This window comes from Rhipicephalus microplus, chromosome X (genome assembly GCF_043290135.1).
Source record: "Rhipicephalus microplus isolate Deutch F79 chromosome X, USDA_Rmic, whole genome shotgun sequence".
NCBI classification, from domain to species: Eukaryota; Metazoa; Arthropoda; class Arachnida; order Ixodida; family Ixodidae; genus Rhipicephalus; species Rhipicephalus microplus.
Genome location: NC_134710.1, coordinates 64,468,041 through 64,490,440, shown reverse-complemented (window position 1 = coordinate 64,490,440; position 22,400 = coordinate 64,468,041). Strand labels below are relative to the sequence as shown.

The 22,400-nt window shown below is 41.8% G+C and overlaps 1 protein-coding gene across 8 annotated transcripts in view; it reads right to left on the bottom strand.

The window, feature by feature from the left end:
* The window catches only part of LOC119176713 (mortality factor 4-like protein 1), a 66,209-nt gene that overhangs the window by 17,068 nt on the left and 26,741 nt on the right, over positions 1-22,400 (bottom strand). For 4 of the 8 annotated variants that reach the window (XM_075876995.1, XM_075876994.1, XM_075876990.1 and 1 more), the window contains one exon: positions 21,205-21,633. In XM_075876995.1, coding sequence (XP_075733110.1) covers positions 21,599-21,633 — 35 coding nt within the window. In that variant the 3' untranslated portion in view covers positions 21,205-21,598. Of the gene's footprint in view, positions 1-9,550; positions 11,331-21,204; positions 21,634-22,400 lie in introns of those variants that run through there. The other 4 variants (XR_012886788.1, XM_075876992.1, XR_012886787.1 and 1 more) reach the window with 2 other exon arrangements.

Below are 22,400 nucleotides of genomic sequence, written 5' to 3'. Positions count from 1 at the left end.
CGTCTGAAGGAAAATCTAATGAAAAAGGATCTACTTCCCAAGGCAATCTTTCTTCGAAATGTCGCAGATGTATTTGTTGAGTTATTGACGTTATTTCAACGACGGAAGCCACTCCTCCATATATTGTATGAAGAAATGGTGAAGCTTGTGAAAAGAATTCTGGGACGTTTGCTACTGATCGGTGCATACAGAGACTTCACAGGAGTGGAACTTCAATTCCTTAATGTAGAGTGCTCTGCGAATTGGAAACAGGTAGTTGAAATTGGTGGAGACACTGAAAATTCCATTAATTCTTTCACGCCTGAAGAGAAGAAGATGTTTAGAATAGGTGCACCTAGCTTTTACATTCACGTTGCGAAGTATCTGCTTTCAAGGCTGCCCTTTGGCAATCAGCTGCTTAAAGATCTCAAGAGCATTCATCCAAGTGCTGTCAAGGAGTAGAGCGCCATTGTGGCACTCAGGAATTTGGCACAACAAGTGCCAGAAGTGGTACCACCGCAGAAAGTGTCTGCTCTGATGGACGAACTAACGCTCCTCTCCACAGAAGAGTTTTCCTCTAATCCACACAAGCGTCTCGACGATGCTTGGCAACACATATTCAGCCTCTTGTCAAAAGACGGGGGTCCCAAGTACCCCCGAACAGTGAAATTTGTTAAAGCTATGCTGTCGCTTGCGCATGGCAATGCTGACGTTGAAAGGGTATTTAGTGAAAATCGCCGTCTTCTCCATGAGCGAAGTAACCTTTCAATTGCAAGTGTAAATGGATTGCGTGCTACTAAATCATTTTGTAGCCAGTACGGCCAAGATGCCTCAGCCGTTCCTCTAAAGCCGGATATGATCAAAGCGGTAAAGGGCTCATTTAAAAAGTACCAGGAACATGTGTCTGCAGAATGTGAACCCTCAGCCAAGAAAGCCAAGCTTCACCAAGACTCCGTCGGAAGCAAAGTGGATGAGCAGCGAAGTATACAGATGGATATCGATTCTGCTAAGAAGATGCTAGCCAATGCAGAACTGCTTATTGCAAAAGGGATGAAGGCTAAGAAGTTTGATGATATTGAAAGTGGACAAGCATTGCTCAAGGAGGGTCAGGCAAAACTTGCTAGCAGTCTTATCAAGCTTGAAGATTCAAAGAAAAAGAAAAGCTGTGCGCGCCTATAGGACTAGTCTCAGTTATGAGGTTTGCATGTGAATGTCACTGTGATGTTTACTTCTTTTTTAGAGCTGAAGTACTCTGTTTAGAGACTCACGTGAGAGCTTTTCTGTGATAGTATTGCATTGTAATAACTGTAAAATGATACCTGATAGTGCAAAAATAGCAGGCATTCTGCAGATGTTGTGTGTTCAGTAAATGTGTTCATACTTTAGTTGGAAAATTTGTTAAGTGCAATATATGATCAATAATAAATGCAATTATTTTTAAAATAAAACTTATTTGTCGTGTTCCATGCACATATCGGTACCTACCTGCTGCGGTAAGACTGCTCCAAACAGTAGTTAGCTTGCTACAAACAGGACATTTTTGTGCTCCAAGCGCACTAATTTTTGCTCCAAACTTTCATTTTTCCTGCTCCGAAAGCTGCTCCGAAATGCCAAAAGCCACTTCCACCACTGTGTATGTGCAATAGCTTGAGATATATCCACGCCATGTCATCACCAATATGGTCTCTAGAGATAATGTTGACTCTGGTCTACTCGTTCGAGTGAAAATTGCGCCGTTGTGACCAGAGTTGGAAGCGGGTGGAAAGGAAAACATGTGCGTTACTAAGCCCTGAATTGCCATGTTACAATCCGTGCATTTGTGTGTGAATTCATGCCTGTAAAAGTGCATGGGAATATTAATTTGATGCGCACGAGGTGTTAATTCTTCTTAGTCTGCTTGCCATGAGTAAACCAAAAGGTCAAATATCTTCCGTTACATGTATAGCTAGATTTTTTGACAGGCACACCTTCAATCAATGATCGTGCACCAAAGATGCTTATTCTGTGTGGGTGTATGTGCACGTTCTCTTCTATCCGCATTCAATCGCGCTGTTGAAACTTAGTGGGAGCTTGCGCAAGAAGCTCTTACTAGTTGTATACATGAGGGAGTGCCGCTCTCGGTATGCTTACAACAAGCATGCTTTACCGCGAAGCAAATACGCTTCATTGTGTGACATTTTTGTCCTGCAGTGAAGCCAAACAAATGCTGCGTTGGTTTTGGGTGCATATACGATCGGCCCTTCTCCATGTGTTGATATTGACACAATGTGACTTCAAATTACGTGCGCTAGCCGATACTTGTGCCCTCTAGATGGTTTGCGGCGCACGAGCCTGCGGGATCCAGCTGCGCGCGAACCGTGTTGGAAAAAAAGAACGTAGAAGAGGCAGAAGTGAATTCTCGAGACAATCTAGCTGTGTTATTATTCTCGGGCACAAGTTCGCCCTGCCTACGTTAGCCTATTAAAAAAGTTCATTGCAGAGTGCGTTACAAATCTGGTGGAGGTGCTGGGTGTGATGCCAGGCCCCTCTCGAGTGACGGAGCACATTCCATAACCATAGCGATTTCGACCCAACGAGCTGACGCCTGTTCATCAGCGCTGCAGTTGACGCCTACGTGGTGAGGGTCCTGAATTTTCACCTTTATCGACTTCCCTTGGAACATCAACGGCTGTAAACGGGTACGCAACCGACATGACAGCTCAGGTCACTCCAGCCAACATTGTAGTAAACCAGCCAATGCTACCAAAGCCTTTCCACGGCGAAAGCTACGAGGACGCAGAGGACTGGCTTGGAACACTTTGAACGCATCGCAAAGGCTGACGGATATGGGGAAGAGCGCAAACTTGGAAGTGTTTACTTCGCACTGGAAGATAGCGCACAAACCTGGTATGAAAACCACGAAGCTACCTTCCGGTCGTGGGATGGTTTTCAACGGGAGCTGCTCGCTGCTTTCCCGAACACAGACCGCAAAGAGAGAGCTGAAGCTGCACTCCAGACAAGAAATCAGCGAAATAACGAAACTGTCGCCATGTATCTGGAAGACATGTCTCGCCTATTCCGCCGAGCGGATTCAAATATGAGCGAAAACAGGAAGCTGCGCTATCTGATGCGAGGCGTGAAGCAAGAACCCTTTGCCGGACTAATTCGAAGCCCGCCGCGCACTGTCGCCGAGTTTCGTTCCGAGGCGACTACAATGGCAAGGACGCTACAACAGCGAGCAAGGTTATACAACTGGGATGCGATCGTCACTTCCTTGGACATGTTGCCACCAGTCTTCGGTAACGGCATGGAAGCACTACGCGAGCTGGTGCGGTTTGATGTGCGAGAAGAGCTGCAGAAGCAGCGTCTTGACCAGAACGCTCCAATGCTTTCGTCTCTGGCCGATGTGATCCGTGAGGAGGTCAGACAGGTGGTACGCGAACCTTCGAGCAACCCACAGCCAGAGCCGCCATTACACAGAAGACGAGAATGACGTATGCCGATGTGATACTACGAGGACCTCCAGGACGTGCGGACGTCACGGCAGCTACACCTATGCAGTACCCGATGCCACCGAGCACCCTGCAGCCAACGCTAGAGAGGAGACTAAGGAAGAGCGACGCCTGGCGCACTCCCGACAGGATACCGCTGTGGGGAGGCTGGTCATCTTTACCGAACGTGCCACTACCGCCAGGCAAGACTACGTGGTTTTCCTGTTAATGCACCTCGACCACGAAATGGTGAACGTCCCTTCGAAATTGAAGAATACCTGTCAGGTCGTCGAACCTCAAGTGGCTTCCAACGACACCAACCTCGTGCAACGACAACGGGGAGGTATAGATCGCCTAGCTCCCGACCTTCAGAAAGCTCCCCAAGGTATCATTTCCCAAGCCCGCGTCAGGAAAATTAGTCAGTGACCTGTGGAGGCAAGGCCGCTGACGACGCTAATGCAGAAACACCTCCATTGCTGACTCTGAACGGCGACTGATTCAGAAACCAGTGCTTCGATAGTGACGTTGCTTCCGATTTACGTGTGTTCGTTGACGGCTACGAAGTCATCGGACTGGTAGAGACGGGTGCAGATTATTCAGTGATGAGTAGCGGACTTTCTAAAATACTGAAGAAAGTGCTGACTTTTTGGAAGGGACCGCAAGTTCGCACATCAGAAGGGCATCTCATCGCCCCTACTGGAATACGCACAGCAAGAATTGGAATACGGGGTTTCACGTACGTCGCCAGTTTTATTGTGCTGCCGGAATGCTCAAGAGACTTGATAATCGGCATAAATTTCTTACGAGCTAATGGCGCTGTAATTAACTTGCGAGAATCTTCCGTCTTATTCTCGACTAGGCGCGCAATTGCTACCTTTGAAACAAAAGAAAACGTATATGACCTTTGTATTGCAGATGATAGCGTCATGGTGTCGCCAAGATCGAGCATATCTGTCGCAGTAACCAACAAAGCATTCAGTGAGTTCGAAGGATTTGCTGACAACAACACTGCCTTATTACTCCAAAAAGGGATCTGCATGGCACGAGGCCTTGTTAAGTTACGTGACGGATGTACAAATGTTCTACTCAAAAACTTTGGAAATGAGGTGCAGGGCATTGCAAAAGGAACCGTCATCGCCAGTCTGAATGATTTCGTCCAGGTTACGGAGCTGCACACTTTCGAAACCAATGGGTCTGATTTCGAAGACGTGGAGTCTGTCCTTGCAGCCATCGACATCGAGCCAGGCCTACTACCAAGCGAAAAAGAGCAAATAGAGGGTCTTGTAAAGAAATTCGCCGAATGTTTCTCGTTGTCATCTGAGGTTCGACGCACTCCTATTGCCAAACATCGCATCATTGTCGACGAGTCAGTGAGGCCAATAAACCAGCATCCCTACCGAGTGTCACCAAGAGAAAGATAAGCTATTGGTAATCAGGTTAAAGAAATGCTCAAAGACGATGTAATCCAGCCTTCATCAAGTCCATGGGCGTCACCTGTTCTTGTGAAGAAAAACGACCAAACCTTACGTTTCTGCGTTGATTATCGGAAGCTGAATGTCGTCACCAAACGGGATGTTTATCCTCTGCCAAGAATAGATGACACTCTGGATAGGCTGCGAAATGTCAGGTATTTTTCCTCATTGGATCTTAAAAGTGGGTATTGGCAGATAGAAGTTGACGAAAGAGATCGCGAAAACACAGCGTTTGTGACACCGGACGGTTTATACGAGTCCAAGGTACTCCCTTTTGGCCTTTGTTCAACACCCGCCACGTTCCAACGGATGATGGACACAGTGCTTTGTGGTCTAAAATGGCAGTCGTGCCTGGTTTATTTCGACGATGTTGTAGCCTTCTCTGCTACCTTCGAGCAACATTTGGAAAGGCTTCGGGCCGTGCTCACTGCGATCAAATCAGCGGACTTGACGATAAAATCGCAGAAGTGTCATTTCGGCTTCCGTGAGTTCCTTTTTCTCGGCCATGTCATCAGTGCAGAAGGCGTCCGCCCAGATCCTGCATAAACTGAGGCCGTAGCGAGATTTCCGAAGCCAACAGACAAAAAGGCTGTTAGGCAATTTTTAGGTCTCTGCACCTATTATTGACGGTTCGTTAAAAATTTTTCATGAATCGCTGAACCACTGACGCGGCTGACAAAAGAAGAAATGCCTTTCGTATGGCTTGCCAAACAAGAGGATGCCTTCAATGAACTACGAAAGTGCCTTCAAAGCCATCCTGTTCCGACAGATTTTGACGATGAAGCGGAAACCGATATCCACACGGATGCAAGCAATTTAGGTCTTGGGGCCGTGCTCATCCAATGGCAAAACGGACAAGAACGAGTCATTGCGTATGCCAGTCGCACTCTTTCGAAAGCTGAGGTGAACTACTCAGCGACAGAGAAAGAATGCCTTGCCGTGGTATGGGCTATCAGCAAGTTTCGACCATATTTATATGGTAGGCCTTTTCGAGCTATAAGCGACCATCATTCGCTATGGTGGATGGCTAATCTCAAGGACCCATGTGGACGGCTTGCACGATGGAGCTTGCAATTACAGGAGTATGATATCATGCTTGTGTACAAGTCAGGTCGCAAGCACAGTGATGCGGACTGCTTGTCACGTGCTATGATTCAACCTGCTGCTTCTGCTTCTACCGAGGATGGTGAAGATTTTGTTTTCTTGGGAGCTGTGACACCATCAAAGATGGCACATCAGCAGCGATCCGACCCCGAGATACTCCTTTTGATCAAGTACCTACAAGGACAATCTGTCGATGTTCCACGACCTTTTGTCCGCGGCTTGTCAGCGTTCGTCCTACGAAACAACATCCTGTATAAAAGGAACTTTGACAACAATACAGCGACATTCCTGCTTATCGTCCCTTCACCTCTGCGACCAGAGATTTTGGAGGCTTGCCACGACGATACATCAGCTGGACACTTAGGAGTAAGCAGAACGTTAGCACGCATCCGCACTAAATACTACTGGCCGAAGTTGCTTAGCTCTGTACGACACTATGTCAGAACCTGCCGGGACTGCCAAAGACGTAAAACGTCACCGCTAAAACCAGCAGGTCTCCTTTAACCGATAGAACCACCAGAAGTTCCATTCACACAAGTGGGAATGGACTTACTGGGCCCATTTCCTACGTCGTCATCTGGAAAACGGTGGATAATAGTTGCGACCGACTATTTAACCAGATATGCTGAGACAGCGACTCTTGTTAAAGGATCAGCCGTTGAAGTAGCCGAATTCTTCATCTCCCACATCATACTGCGGCACGGAGCTCTAAAAGCGTTGATCACAGACCGAGGAACTGCATTTACGGCCGACCTGATGAAATGTATTATGAAACTGACGCACACCAGTCATAGGAAAACGACGGCATATCATCCTCAAGCGAATGGTCTTACGGAACGACTGAACAGAACGCTGGCTGATATGTTGTCAATGTACGTTGATATAGAACACCGTACTTGGGATAAAATATTACTCTATGCAACATACGCCTATAACACTGCGATGCAAGAGACAACACGGATGACGTCATTCCAACTTGTTTTTGGCCGGACGGTAACGACACCTTTAGATGCAATGTTACCCATTGACGAGACGCCCGAGAATTACTATGACGTTCACGACTTTATACAAAGAGCAGAAGAAGCCAGACAGCTGGCACGATATCGCATTCTCCAACAGCAGAAAACCGACACGCAACGATACAATCTGTGAAGAAGGGACGTCCAGTACGCACCAGGAGACAGAGTATGGATGTCGATTCCTGTACGTGGCCTGTCAGAAAAACTCCTTCGCCGCTATTTCGGTCCGTACAGAGTGCTCCGCCGCGTCGGCTCGCTCAACTACGAAGTTATGCCAGAGGGACAGGATATTTCATCCCGGCGGCGGCATCGCACGGAAACTGTGCATGTCGTCAGGATGAAACCATATCACGACAGGCAATGAAACGCCGAAGACACAACGTTGTTTGACGTTAACGACATCCGTTGTTTGACGTTAACGACATCCGACGTTAACGACAATTAAGTATGTTGTGGAAGAGAATCTAAACAATCGCACATTAGACTGCGGCTGATGCGAAATTCTAAACAAACTGCATGCATGAGCATTGATCGAAGGTGTGCTAGTCGAAAGTTGACTATATATGACAAAATCGTCAGACCTCTGTGATGTGGCCCTTGATAAGCATGCCAATAAGCATTATCACCTCGTGTGCATCAAAGTGATATTTTCATGCGCTTTTATACGGGTATAGTTGTACAGCACTCCGTCTGAATTGAAACAGGACAATTTAGGGCTAAGTAACGCACATACTTTCGTTTCAACCATTTTCACCTCTGGTCAAATCAGTGTAATTTTGACTCCACCTGTAGATCAGAGTCGGCCTTATCTTTAGAGACTGAATTCGTGGTGATGTGACGTGGTTACCTCGAGCTATTGCGCTTATAAGTATGATAAACAAACTAGCCGGCCAATGCGTCCAGTCCCTCTACAATATGTTTATTAAGTGGTGACAGTCCCCAGTCCATGCAACGAGTTGGCTGATTGGGACCCCTTGAAATATGCGTCGTTATCGCGGAGGCTCGCGTTCAGACTACTCGTGTCGTGGGCGCAAGTATTATAAAACAATTTAGTAGAGGTTTTTTAAAGAGTCTGGTATGGCCATGGTGCTCGAGGGCCAAAAATGAGTGTGCCCAGCTCTTGCAGCAAAAGCAATAATAAAAATTATACAATGAACTCGGTTGTTATAAACTACAGTTGTGGCGCTCACGTGGGCTCTACATCAATTCATAATATACTATGCAGTGATATCGCCTGTATGCCTTGGAAGATATAGCTGTTCAGACTTTGTTTATGCATTACATTAACGTAAATGCCGTTAATTACTTTGTACAAGTTGCTTCTCTTGCAGTGGGAATCTACAACTTACGTAACATATTTCTGGGTTCAAAGAGAAAACCCACGGCGAGCCGTATTTCTGGAGCTGCAACAAATATTTACAGAGAACTTTGTTGGCTTAATTCATTGCAACAACTTTTGTTGTGAAGTGCAGATGTGTATGCACAATATGTAAACCGAGATATGTGACGTACCGTACTTTCAGATCATCCGCAGTACAAATTAAAGTGCCTATAGCCCTGCAGTTCCCGAGAATCCATTTCTCTTAGAAAGGTGTGTCTACAGTTTCTCACCAATGTATATATAGCACTGGAAACCTTTGTCCTTTCTATCCAACTTTAGAATTTCTCACATTCTTTTAACTTTCTCGCAAGTATTGTATACTCATTTTTTTTTTTCAATGATGTAACCCATACATGCCAGATGTGGTACCTATACTCCCGTATTGTTAAATAAATGACTTCTCCAGATTCTGTGGAGTACTTGTTCAGACTGTGCATGGCAGCCCACACTGCAGGTGTACTACTGAATATAGATTTTTCAGGAGGGTATCAAACAGCGCTGTAGATGAAATTTAGAGAAGGCAAAAGACACATATGCTGTGTCTGTCATTTTCATCCACCTTTCCTTTATGGCGCTAATAAATTTCTTCCCCATAAAGTAAGGCACAACTTAATCCAGTCCAAAGTGAATGCAGCCTGCACACCAGCTAAATTAATGTGCCCTTGAAAGCACAGCCCTAACTTGACATATAACATTTTGGCACTATTTTACATCATAGGATTGCCTGACATAGGCACATGCTAAAGAATGACTGGAGAAATGAATCACAAAAAGAAATAATTATATTGAGGATGGTGGTGATGTAATATTGCTTCTCACCTTGGTCTCTGCTGCTTTTATATGCTTCCAAGCTGACACAAACACATAACTCTGCTTTCTCAAGTTAGTAAGAACTTCATTGTAGTTCAAAAGTGGCAGAAGCTGGATGGAAATACAGGCTCAGTGAGGTGGATCCACCCTAAGAACCCCATGAGCAATTTGTCACTTAATCTCTACTCCCTCCTACATGTACCTCTACCTTGAAAAAGAGAGTTTTTATGTGTGTGTTTCGTACTACATGGCTAGAGCTGTACAGGGACTATGCATGCATCCCTGGCATCAACGGAGCCATAGAGAAAACCAGAGTATGAATATCACTTTATTTTAGGGCACACAATACTGTCACATCCTATTATGAAGCTGACAAGTATGAAATGGAGGATACAAACATTTTTAGTACATACTGTGAATCAAATACATAAGTTATTTTTTCTACGAGCTCATTTAGCAAGAAGGCAAAAAAGTGAAGGTGCAACTGTAATTTGGAAGCATAGTAAACAAATAGTGGATTAAGCATTGAAGGTAGGCCAGGCCTATTAGAACCCACTTTGTTGGTGGCTTCCAGGCACACATGTGTAATTCCAGATAATGCACTTAGGGTCTAAAATGTTAAAGTGTGAATGCAGAAAATGAGCAATAGGCTAATGAGTTCGTTAATGTAAAAAAATTGGCAGATCCTGCGTACAGTGGGAATCGATTATATGCAAAACACGAATGAGGAAGGTTGTTATGTTGCTTAAATTCAGAAAAACATTACGAAGTGGACATAAATTATATCGAACATGACTTCCATGTTACAATTATTGTTTGGACATGTCATTTATCATCATCAGCTATTCACGTCACGTGATACCAAATTTGGTATATGTGGAGCTAGCGAAACGGCCGCGAGTGCGCTATGAGCGTAGCATGAAGTGATGTTTTACATGACATGCATATTGTGATTATCATGTTTGGACGTATCATTTACTTTCATTGTCTATTCATGTCACATAATTACCAAATTTGTTATATGTGAAGCTAGTGAAATGGCCACGATTGCATCATGAGTGTTGTATGATGTCATGTTTATCATGTTTACACCAGTCATTTACCTTCATCATCTATTGATGTCTCGTATACACCAAATTTGGTGTGTATGAAGCTAGCAAAACGACCAAAGAGCACTATGAGCGTAGCATGTAGTCGTGTTTTACATAACATGCATGTCATGATTTCCTCGTTAGGGTCTGTCACTTATGTCGCCATGCAGTCATGTCATACCATACAAGTTCTGCAATATGTCATGTGAACGAAACCACCGCAAGAGCAGCAAGACCATGAAATGTAAATCATGACATTCATGACATACATGCAATGATTTTCATGTTATGACTAGTCACTTATGCTCGTCATACAGTCCTGTTACGCCATAGCAATTTCTGTATCGATACCATTATTGAAACGGCCAGGAGAGCTCAGAGTCTTAGGCAGCTAGATAGATAAATATGGTCAAAGTCGCTGAAGTTGGCTAAAAAAATGCTTTGTATTTAATAAGCTAAAAGAGTAAAGCGGCAAAGAAATATGGTAACGATTGGAGCACAATTTATGGTCTTGCTCTTAGTTTTTCAAGCTGTAAAGGAAGGGCTGGATTGGAAACAGCTAGACATGATTGTGGTTCAACAAGCCCAGTGCTATTCAGATGCAGTGGGAACTCTTCAAGGAGAGGAAAACAATGAATCTATTTGAGAAAAGATACATCAGCATTTCAGTGAATGAGAAGGCACCTTCTGCATCTATCTGTAGGTATGTAAAGTACAATGAAATTAAAGCACATCCTTCACTTGTAGGTCAATGCATGTGACAACACAGCTTTCAGAAGTGAATCGTTATTAGACATTATTTTCATGTATTAAGACGTAGTGAGAAGTAGAAATGAACTGAGCATGCAGCACTAAGACTTGGTGGGCATTCTTCTGTAGTATGCTGGCAGCCACATCAAGTAGTAAAACTGAAAACACTGGAGTGTATGTCATTTTTCTTAGCGCTATTGTTGTAGGAAGCTGCTGTTGAAAAAACAGTCATCTGCCAGTTGTATGCCTGGTATCTAAAATTTGTAGGTGGGGAGGGGGGGGGGATGGAATCATGAGCAACAGTGGATGCAGACAAGCGGACTATTTTCACAAGATGCTTTAGCTGTTCTAAGATAGGAGTCTGCACATACAACACTGAAAAAACTTCATTAAAGAAAATGAGATCATAACAAAAATTTTCCACCGTGCAGCATTCAATTGACTAAGAAGGAGAAATTGACTTCAATGGTCTCTCTATCTATCTATCTAGCCGGCTGGTCGCTCTCGCGATCACTCCCTTAGCTTTCGGTAAACCAAATTAGTATGGGAGGGTAAGATGGTTTGACGAATATGATTGCCCATCAGGTCATGAATAATACCACAATCCCATGGCGTATGTCGTCAAACGCTTTCTTCCAGATGTGTGGCACACATCTGGCAGGTATGCGGTTATGTGCCCCAGGTGATTGACAGTTTGTTTACATAAGAATGGCAAGAAATAATATTGGTAATTTTAACTCGAAAATGTCCAGGAAAAAGTCAGTGTTGACACTATAAATGCAATGAATATATATCAGGGCCCCAGCAGGAATGAAAACCAAACATTCTGCGTGGCAATCAAGTATTCTACCCCAGAGTCACACCAGATCTCGACACTGCTGTGGAAATAGACACCACTAAGGCACAATGTCAATTGCAGTTGCAATGCTAACTATAGAATTTTATAAAAATTACAGATGCACTTCTGTGACGCAGCCGTCATGATTAGTTCATGTCTATTGTAGTTTTAAGTGCCATACACTTTGGTATATTTATGTAGCAGTGTTCGGCGCTACCATCCTTGAGAGCACAAGCGCTGCTACATGTCAGCTTACCACGTCTAATATTGCTAACACTCGTGTTGCTGTTGGAATCATTATGCAAATGTAAACAACTGGTTATAAAAAACATATGTGACTGTTGAACGTACCTTTGTGTGTACAACATTAGTCCGTTTTGCTAAATACACTACAGTCGCCTTCTTTCTATGATATACGTAAGTCTCAAACGGTAAATTATGTCATTGTACAACATTTTTATACATTAAAGAAGTCACCACTTTTACAGTGCTTTTTTTTTTTCTGTTCTCCTACATAGATCAAGTGTTTTTTTTTCCGCTAGAAGTTTACTTACTTTTCAATTACAAAAAAAACAAAACAGGTGCCTATCTGTTTTTTTAATCTTCAAAAGGGATTGATACTAGTTTGTTAATTGTTTACAAGGGTGCCATTTCACGCCGAAAAATGAGGCACGCGTGGGCAAGAAAACCTGCGGGGTGCAAACTGCACGTACTACATACCAAGGCATCGAACATTTGTTTATGTACAACTATCGATCGTACAGCTGTATGAGGCTTGAGTAGTGCCATACAGGCTCTTTCAATTTGATTCGTGTTTCTCAACTACGAACGACTCGCTTCTGCATTTATGCACGATCGTGTAAATTACATAGTGTAACACTTGCATGGCTTAACTGACAGAGGAAATCGGCCTCATTGACCGACAAAACGGCAGTAATCTCACTCATTGATTAGTTGATATATCCGATGAGCAAGTGGCAAAACAGTCAAAAGCAAGTTGCCGAAGCATATGATCAAGCACAGTGAAAAACTTTCACGCCCAGTAAAATTTGTACAACAAACGCTGCCACCTCAAACGAAAAAAAAATCAAATATTAGCAATCACAAAAATAACGCTGAAGCACACAGTGACAGCGCAAGTAAGGCCTCTAGCACAATTGACCATAGTGCAAGTTCAAGCGCTGCAAAACCCATCCGCGTTCGTCAAGCACATGGGCAACGATAAGCACAATCGCAGTGCTCGCGCCTACCACAAGAACACCGCAATCAGCACACGTCCAGTACAACACAAATGGGTACAGCTCGCGATTGCATACAACTCATCCCACACACGCACTCATGCACACACACCACATGCCCAGAGAACCTGAGGTCGCATGACCCACTGTTAACCAAAGCCACAGCACGCCACACGAAAAATATTATGCCCAGAGAACCAGATTATCCATAACCAGATTTAACTCTGCAGAGAACCTCAGGTTGCCTGACCCAACGTTCTCCAGAAGCCATAGCTTTGTACGGATCCAAGCCAAGTCGGGTGAAAATAGCGTTCTGTCACAGAATACCTATACACTACCATTTCTGTATACAGTGACATTACCATTCACCCTAGCCTCTGTAACTGTAATGAAATACCTCAAAATATGTGCTGCCTGAACACACTAGCGTAAATATGCGAGTGTTGCACCATTGGCAGAAAGAGCTGCCTTGGTAGTTCAGTCATACCAGCTTATGGCAAGGCACTCGGTCCAAGGCACATTTTTGGTGGGTCATGCCAATTTACTACGCAGTAGGGAAAGGATTACATCAGTCCCATAAGCCTGAGCAAGCCAAACAGGTGCTAAACGAGTCTCCCCATCAATCTGTATCTGGCCGGGTCTCCTCACTTATACGGAGAATATACATAGCAGAAAGGGCGAGGGAGCCTACCTGATTGGTCTCTTCAAAAAGCGCCACATGGTTTGCCATATAAAATGGCACACAGACCCATTCCTTTTGCGGCTAAAAAATTCTGCCACACAGCAGCTTAGAGAGCTTGTGTTCTGCCGCCAGCGGCATGGTGTGCATGCTTCTCTACTAGTGTTTAGGCCTTTGCAGGCTCATTTCTTTTTCACCTAAAAAAATTCAGTCCATATTTGTTGTAAGACATATACTAAAGCAGGAATGTAGTACTTTGACGTAGGTTCTTTTGCACCGATCACTTCTAAACCTCTGATTCTCTTTTGAACCACCTCGTTCTCCTTTGCAGTGAATATTTGCTTGCATTCTTGAAGCTCTCAGTTTTCATCGGCCTATCATTGTGTGCAGTTGCCATTGAATTTTATACAAGGCTTCTGTACAGTAAGCTGGCACTGAATAAGATCTGTGCGCAAAAATAGAAAAAAGTATGTATTTCCACCTTGATGAATTTCATGCTTAACCTTGATTGCTATGAGAGGCACTCAGGAAACAGTCATGAAGAGCATCATTATCCAAGGATTCTTGAAATGGAGCCACTTAGGTGTCTATTCTAATAAGTAACACTAGTTTCTTGCACAAACATGTCATAGTGGACTGTTACTAATTGTACTACTGACAAAAGCTGTATCTTAAGAGAGACTGAAGAGGCAGGTGATTTAGTTAAACATTGGTTGCTAATGCAGGCGATACACTGTACTTAGCCACTGCAAAAATAACAACTTGGAGGAATGAAATTTAAACATAGCTATCTAAAGTATTGTGCGATTGGATCATGCCACGTGTCTACATGAGGAATGCACACCCAGCTGCAGAACTTTGCACTTTTCAGGAATACTAAGATCTTGGCACATCATTGGGATGTTTATGCTTTCATGCGTCTTTCATTTCGCTACCCAAAACACATGCAGCAATCAAAATACTGGTACTTATCTCTACAGTTAGAATCTTTGTTGGAGCCCTGTTGAAATATTTTATTCACGAACATATGTTGCGCAGTTACTTTTTATGCTCTTTATTGCAAGCTGTTTAATGGTTATTTATGTGCTAGTCATTGAATGAACTCTAAACTGCAGTACTTAACTGGCATTTAAGTAGTGTACAGTCTTTGTCGAAAGTATGCAAGCTATGTTGCTTACGACTAGCATTGCCCTCTGCAGACTGTAGAAAGTCTTCAAGGCATGCCAAAAGTCCCAACATCCCAAAGACTGGAATGTATTGTCATGCTTACTGTCCAGAGTTCTGAAGTGTTGGACACACACCGGTCATTTACATGTAGGTGTGGAGTAGCCCTTGTGGTGCTTTTGACAAAGGCTGTACATGCCAAAATCATTGTTGTTATTATCTTGACACCATAGCTATATAGCCTGTTGCAATGCTGATGACTTATTCTGCATTGTTTTATACAGTATTGGTATTAAGTTTCTCAAAATCCTGAAGTTCACTAAGGAGCGTATAGATGGAAAGGGGAGCAATGGAGATATTTACTATGATACACTGCTAATTAGCTGGCAACAGTCAGTGTTACAGCTATTCTGCAAATTTATTGCGCATTTGGCTGGGTACCGCTGTGCTCTCACTCGGAGTGCAACACTGTAAAGCCTGCTCTCGATAAAAACGGGAGAAAACGTAGTGCAGCCGCTTGCTAGAGTATTTGAAGGCTAGGACAAGAAGTACGTTATTGCATTTTCTCTTGCGAAGAAACAAGGCATGCAGGCGCAACTGACATAATGCCAGAATAAAAACAGCTGGAGTCACCTGATCAGATCTTGTTTGCACTCTCAGTTTGAACACAGTGCTCTGAAAGAGCTAATCGAACATATTTAGAAAGCTTAATCTCAACCAGCCGCACGTGATTCATGTACGTCACTAGAGTTCTCAGGAGCTACTGAAAAGAACAAGCCGCATGTACAACAAGCTGTAACTAGCCTTTCTAAGTCTAGGAGCAGCCCCTATTCTCTATAGCAACTCGTATTGCTCGATTGAATGAATGGATGATCTGATTATGCGAGGTTCTGAATCATTGATCTGAGTTTGCAGTTTAGCCAAAAAGAAAGATGGACAAACTGGTTCACCAAGCAGTTTGAAGCTGGTAGTAATGCAGTTACTATATTGTTCCTGTGATCTTTATAATTGTGTGCCTGTTATGCCTAGTACACGATGGTAAACACATTCCAATAACGTTCAGGATTCCACTATATATGTGTTACAAATGTCCCTTCTTCCTGTTTACAAACACTTCTATGAAACTGACAACTCTCGTCATTTAAGCTCTTATCAAAAACTATAAATGTGCACGTTGTACATATGTGTGACACATGCTCATTTCCATGTGCTGTTAACCTTGGAAGCATGAGCAAATCTTATTTGTTGCACTGCTGTTCGTATGTTACTTGCCTGTAGCACTGCAGAACATTTGCAGGTGTCGTGAAACATGCTGAGAAATCAGCATGCAGCTTGAGTTATTATATAACCCACTAGTTATAGTAGTGTTTTTCCAGTATGAGAACAGCATCCTGTGCTCTGTTTGGTACAGTAATAAATTTTGACTCGGCGCAGAAATCAAAAACCAGTATTGCCTTACCTTGCAAGGGGGCTAACATACTGGCAAAAGTGGACAGACAAAATCATGTTTCCATCGTGAACTTTCTTACAGCGCAACACCAGAAAAAATACAGGACAGGGAAGGAGTAGAACAGAAAGAAAAGACGGCGCTGACTCACAACTGTTGTTTATTGGAAAAAACGGGGTGAAACGGGGTCTTTTCTTTCTGTTCTACTCCTTCCTTGTCCTGTATTTTTTCTGGTGTTGCGCTGTAAGAAAGTTCACGATGGATCCTAACCAACTGGCCCGACTTACCGTCTTACTAAAATCATGTTTCTGCAGAACATGCCTACTGCTAGTTGTTGTATTAGCGCTGCTTATCTACAATCAAGAAGGTTGATGGAATACTAAAGAATATCAAGCAAAAGGGGCTATGACAGGCTGCTTGTCATACTGAACTTGCTTTTTGTAGAGCTAGGGCTCTGAATGACACTAAACTGTTATTCATTTCTCACAGCTGTCGAGCCAGAGAGCACGTATAGGTTGGCACAAAGTAGTGCATGATCTGTGAGCTCTTGGCCCAACTGCACTCTTGTTCCCTTTGATGAATCGCACACATGGTATCCACATGTAAAATAATATAAACCTGTGCATCCCTTAGCATTTCTTTCATTGCACATAAACCTTGTTAGGTCTGACAAGTTTGCTATGAGATGAATTGAAAACCTTACATTGGAAGGGTGGTCCCCATTTTTTCGCTGGCGGAATGTATGGCATCGTCCTTCATCATGACTGCTACACACAGCCCTCCTAGCATAATTTCGCATTCATTGTGATTATGATAGCAGGATGGCCAGAATAAGGTGCATGTGGCTACATGCAAGTGATAACAGTATTAAACAGGCAAGCCCAAGAAACCTCCGACTACATATGTGATCAGTCTACTACATAGCAATGAAACCTGTGCTTTTGTCATTTAAACAGGCAGTCTGTTTTTGTGTTTTCAGTACAGCGATGCAAATAGCAAAATTTTGGGTGCAAAGCAAATTTGAATATTAAAGTTTGAGAGTTAATTGAATAGAATATTTTTCAAATAGTTGTCAAATATTTGCTTAATATTTTTTCAAATGCTTTGACGTGAAAATACCGAAAAAAAAGCTTGGAGAGGACCCTCAAGCACATTCTCACGATAAAAACATGGAAGTGCTTCTTTTGGCCAAATTGAAGTGCTGGAAGTGTGATGTTCCCTAGATTTATCAAGGATGCAACAATGCAGAGACGGAATTGTATTTATTTACATGAACTGGTCAACCAATGTGGTGTCGCAACATGTAACATATGAAAAGGTGCAGATTCCTCCACCTCTCTCCTTCAACATCACTGGAAGCCTTAATAATTTGGGATACAAAGAATTCACTAATTTGCCCTGTACTTTTTAATGTATAAAACATCTGAAGTTTTGGATGCTGAAAATATTCATAAAATTGTTTTGACTTTCTGGCCCAAAACAGCACTAGTTAAACCTCCCACCACTGCTGCATACATTCGAACCAGTGCTTCTGTGAGTCAATGTGTTTACGGTAGGCTTGTGCGAATAGCGGATTTTAGGTCCGAAGCGAATAGAGATTTTTGTCTAATAATTTCGAATCGAATAATATATATGTAACATATAAAAAAAGGGGCATATTTGTCCTGAACAAGCTAACCTGCAAAATATTTTTTTTTTTAAAGTTGAAACAAGGCCTGTACAAATGTCATTTTTTTTTTTTTTTTTGCATCAAAGGAAGAGGAAGCGACTTTGAACAGTAGCAGGATTTGACTTTCAGTAGAACGTAAGTGATAGCCTGTAAAATATGTTACATTTTATCATTTTCTATACTTAGAGCATATGAGGTGGTATAACAAGATTAACTTAAAAAAATGATCAATCTAATTTAGGGTAACAAGTTCATTTATCCTTGAAAAGGAACATCGCATATTTCTCTTGGATTGGTGTTCGCGCGGCTCGGCACTAGCTCACTGCTGTGAAACCAATTTTACAAAAAGTTATTTGCGAATTTATATACACTTGGACATATGTTTTTATGGCTTAGCACGTCTTCACTGCAGTGAAACCACCTTTACAGGGCGTACATGAATACTAAAATGTATTTATGCGAAGTCTGGCAGTTTGGGCTAGTTGATATGACATGATAGTTAAAGCGAGAACAGAACATCCTTCTTGTCCCTTTGTCGTCATTCTGTTCTCGCGCTATAACTATCATCATGTATTTATTTATTCATCTCGAATAATCCGAAATTTTTATAATTAAATTCGATTCAAGGCATAATTCGAATTCTGGATTATTCGTTACAAATGTTCGAAGCATGCGAATATTTGCACAAGACTAATTTACGGCCATAGCATAGCCCTAAAGGCAGCTTCGCCGCAATGCAACAGTACAGTGGGGTGAAGTGTGTGTATATATATGTATATATATATATATATATATATATATATATATATATATATATATATATATATATATATATATATATATATATATATATATATATATATATATATAAAAGATTGTGAAGTGGTTACTGCCAATTGGATGTTGTCTGTATTTGTCTTTGGGAAGTTTTGGGAAGTTCAAGTACTTCGAATAGTAGAAATTCCAGTGCAAATTGAATCGAATAGCAAACACTAATTGTAGAATATTCTAAAGTTTGAATATTCGCACACATTTAGTTTCCAGACAAAGTGAAGACATGCATTGCGTGAGGTCTTCTGGTTTTTCGTACATTACACTACAGAAACACTTGACTTGCAAAATTGTACATGTTACTTATGAATTGCACAGTTGAAAAGCACTGAAAGCTTTAAAGTAGACGGCTGTTAATTAAATGCCAATATGTTCTCATGGCAGGTTCAAGAGCGGAAACAGAGGCATGTGTGCAGTGTTTACGCAAGGTGTTGCTTTGTCAGAGGGTGAAAGAATTCAGTTTGGCAATGTGCGTACAGAAAGTGTTTTTTGTCATTACCTATTGTAGTGGAGCATACGCACTAACGTGTATGCGCCTTCCAAAGAGAAGGAAAAACCCCGTGCTCTGATTGCACGAGAACCTGGGCCGCCTTTTGCCAGACTTGTCGTACGGCCATTTTTCGTTGCAACATTGTTGCGACTTCTCCTGTTCAATAAACGTCATCACACTGTAAATAATAAATTAATAAATTGTAAAATCTCAACCACAGCACATGAGCTTCAATTATATGTTCGAAACATGCGAGCACAGTAGATGGAAATCTCTTACGTGCTCCCTTGTTCGCTTGCCTTTGTATCTTGTGATGACGAGTGTGAAAATTTATGGCTCAAATGGCAGATTACAATCCTAACACTGGTGATGGTTATTGTAATTGTAAGTCTTCACATTCCAATTACTATGTGATGTGTCAAGTTCTTCTATACCACCTATTATGTAATGACAAGTACATATGTGCAATCTGAAGTCTGTAATAAATTTGGATCTTAGAAAAGATTTCTCATTGCAGAATCATGTAGGATATTTTTTAGGCTTGCCCTAAACAGTCTTCTTGTAAAAAGGAAATGCACGACAGTGCTGTTGTAACAACCTTAAGGAATGCCAAAAAGTAAAGACTTTATATTAACGGCTGTCTTAGAAGTTTTAGCACCTTGAAGAGCCACTTAGGAGTATTTAGTTTACCACAATAATCCACTCTTTATTGAGAGTGTGTGTAAAATGAATATTTTTTGTTTCAATAATCACACTAACAAGAGTGAAATCTACAAAAGTGTGATAGGGAAATGGGATCTGTGTTTGAATTGCAAACCAGAGGCAGTGACAGTAGCAAGAATGATGGGATGGCAGACCCAGCATATTTCTTGGAATCTACTTTAAACAAGAGAGGGAATGATTATGTAAGCCCAAAGCAGACATAGCAAAATTATATGACTACATGGCTTGGGAACTTCTACCTGTTTTCTTTTTTTGTTTAAGCTTTTTCTGAGAGTTTTTAAGCTATGTTCTCTCTTCTCCAGGTAGCAGCAGTACATTTGATATTTATAAATAAGCACAAGTAATTTGTCTTCTTTTCTCTTTTGTGCCCTCTAATTGAATCCATGATTTAACAATGTTATCGGCTGTAGATAGAACTTTGCTACGTAAAGGTTTTTGTTGTTGAAAATGCAAGAGGGAGTTTTTCCTCCATCATCGCACAGTTTTAATTGTGATACAATGAGGGATTACACGCACTTTGTAATTTCAGATTTACTGTGCTGCACTTTATGTGCTTTTAGAAAGAATGCATATAGTCGAATCTCAAAGGTTGGTATGAAGCCACAGTTTTACTAAGCTTGACGGTAAACATCTCCTTGAAACACCTGTGTGTCTGACATTTAAACCTAATCTATTCCAATACTTCAAGTGTAACATGCGTTGGTGGACCCATATGCTCATAGTACTAGAATCAGCAGCAAGCCTTGTTATGATAAGTGACATCTCTTTTTGATAAAGTCTACTGTGCTTCCACCTCAAAATGCATGCCACATTTCTCATCTATTTCAAATATATATATATATATATATATATATATATATATATATATATATATATATATATATATATATATATACACACACACACACACACAGTTTAGTGAGAGTTCAAAACGCTCGATAGCGTATCTAAAGAAAAATTGCAATGCACGTCTGAACTGCTCTTTCAACTATAGACCATTTTTATTTATGGTAAAAGAATCCTTACCAATATGAGGAAATGGACCGATGAAGGGAGTTTGAAAATCTTATATTTGAAACTTGTACAATTTCACTATGAGCATGCACATCTTCGGTAAATAAAAGTTGTCCAACAAAATATTCAGGGCTGAGAAATTAACTTTGAAAATGAACACTATATCTGCACAAAACATACAACCTAAATGCGGTTAACATGGGGGCTATAGTAGCAATCAGTCACATGCAGCCATTACACGATTGTTATCGTTATTATTCTCTTGGGGTCTTTGTTCATGGGATACATGATTTAAAGGGGTAAATGAATGCAGCAAGTACTGGGAAGACTATTTTGACAAAGTGATTGTAGATGTTATTTCTGTAGCACAGATTTACATTTTTCAGATGGCTTTCCGTTGGTAGTCGGGAGGTGCTATTGTGTAGTCATTCAGGCTGAACAGCTGCGAGTTCCTAGCCATGTACCTAGAACATAAACAAACAATATGTTTCTTTTTTTGCATACATAGAGTAGATGTTGAAAATGAAGGCAGTGCTCCCACGGTGAAATACTACTTTAGTGAACAGTATAAAGTAACTCACGGTTTTTTCTCTGTCAATATAAAGTAACGCACAAAAATACTTTCACACACAACTGTGTCATGCAACCATTACACACAGAGACATTTGATAACCTCCTTAGACCAGATTTTATAGCAAGAGGCAATGCTAAGCAAGAGAAAAATGCCAAGCTTAATGTGAGGAGCCATAATGATTTAAAGAGGAGTGCACACGTTTTCAACCTGCACCTGCACTATAGATCTCGAAGCAAAGTAACTGTTGAAATAAACCAAACACATTCACGTAGCGTTGTATGGTTCACTATTTCAAGCCATTATATGTTTACAGTGGTGACCCGATAGCACCATTTGCATCAATTCTATATTCCTGCGCCTTGCTACGCACACTCGAGTACTAACTGTGCCAAATTTCACCTGTTTACACCGCATCAGATCGTTTAATGCCCAAAATTATTCTTGGTCGTCGTAACAAACACCATTAGAGCTTTTCATAATGCTGCCAATTCGCTTTGCTTGCTCCTAACCGAAGTATCTGTGGTGCTGTGGGTGTCTCCGTTGTTGAAAGTTTAGCATGCGGTTATAGCCTCTTGTATTTGTTATAGAACTGGCGATAACACGTAGAAAAGTGACATTTTTTTTTTCGTTCGGAACTGATGTGGGGTACCATAACGT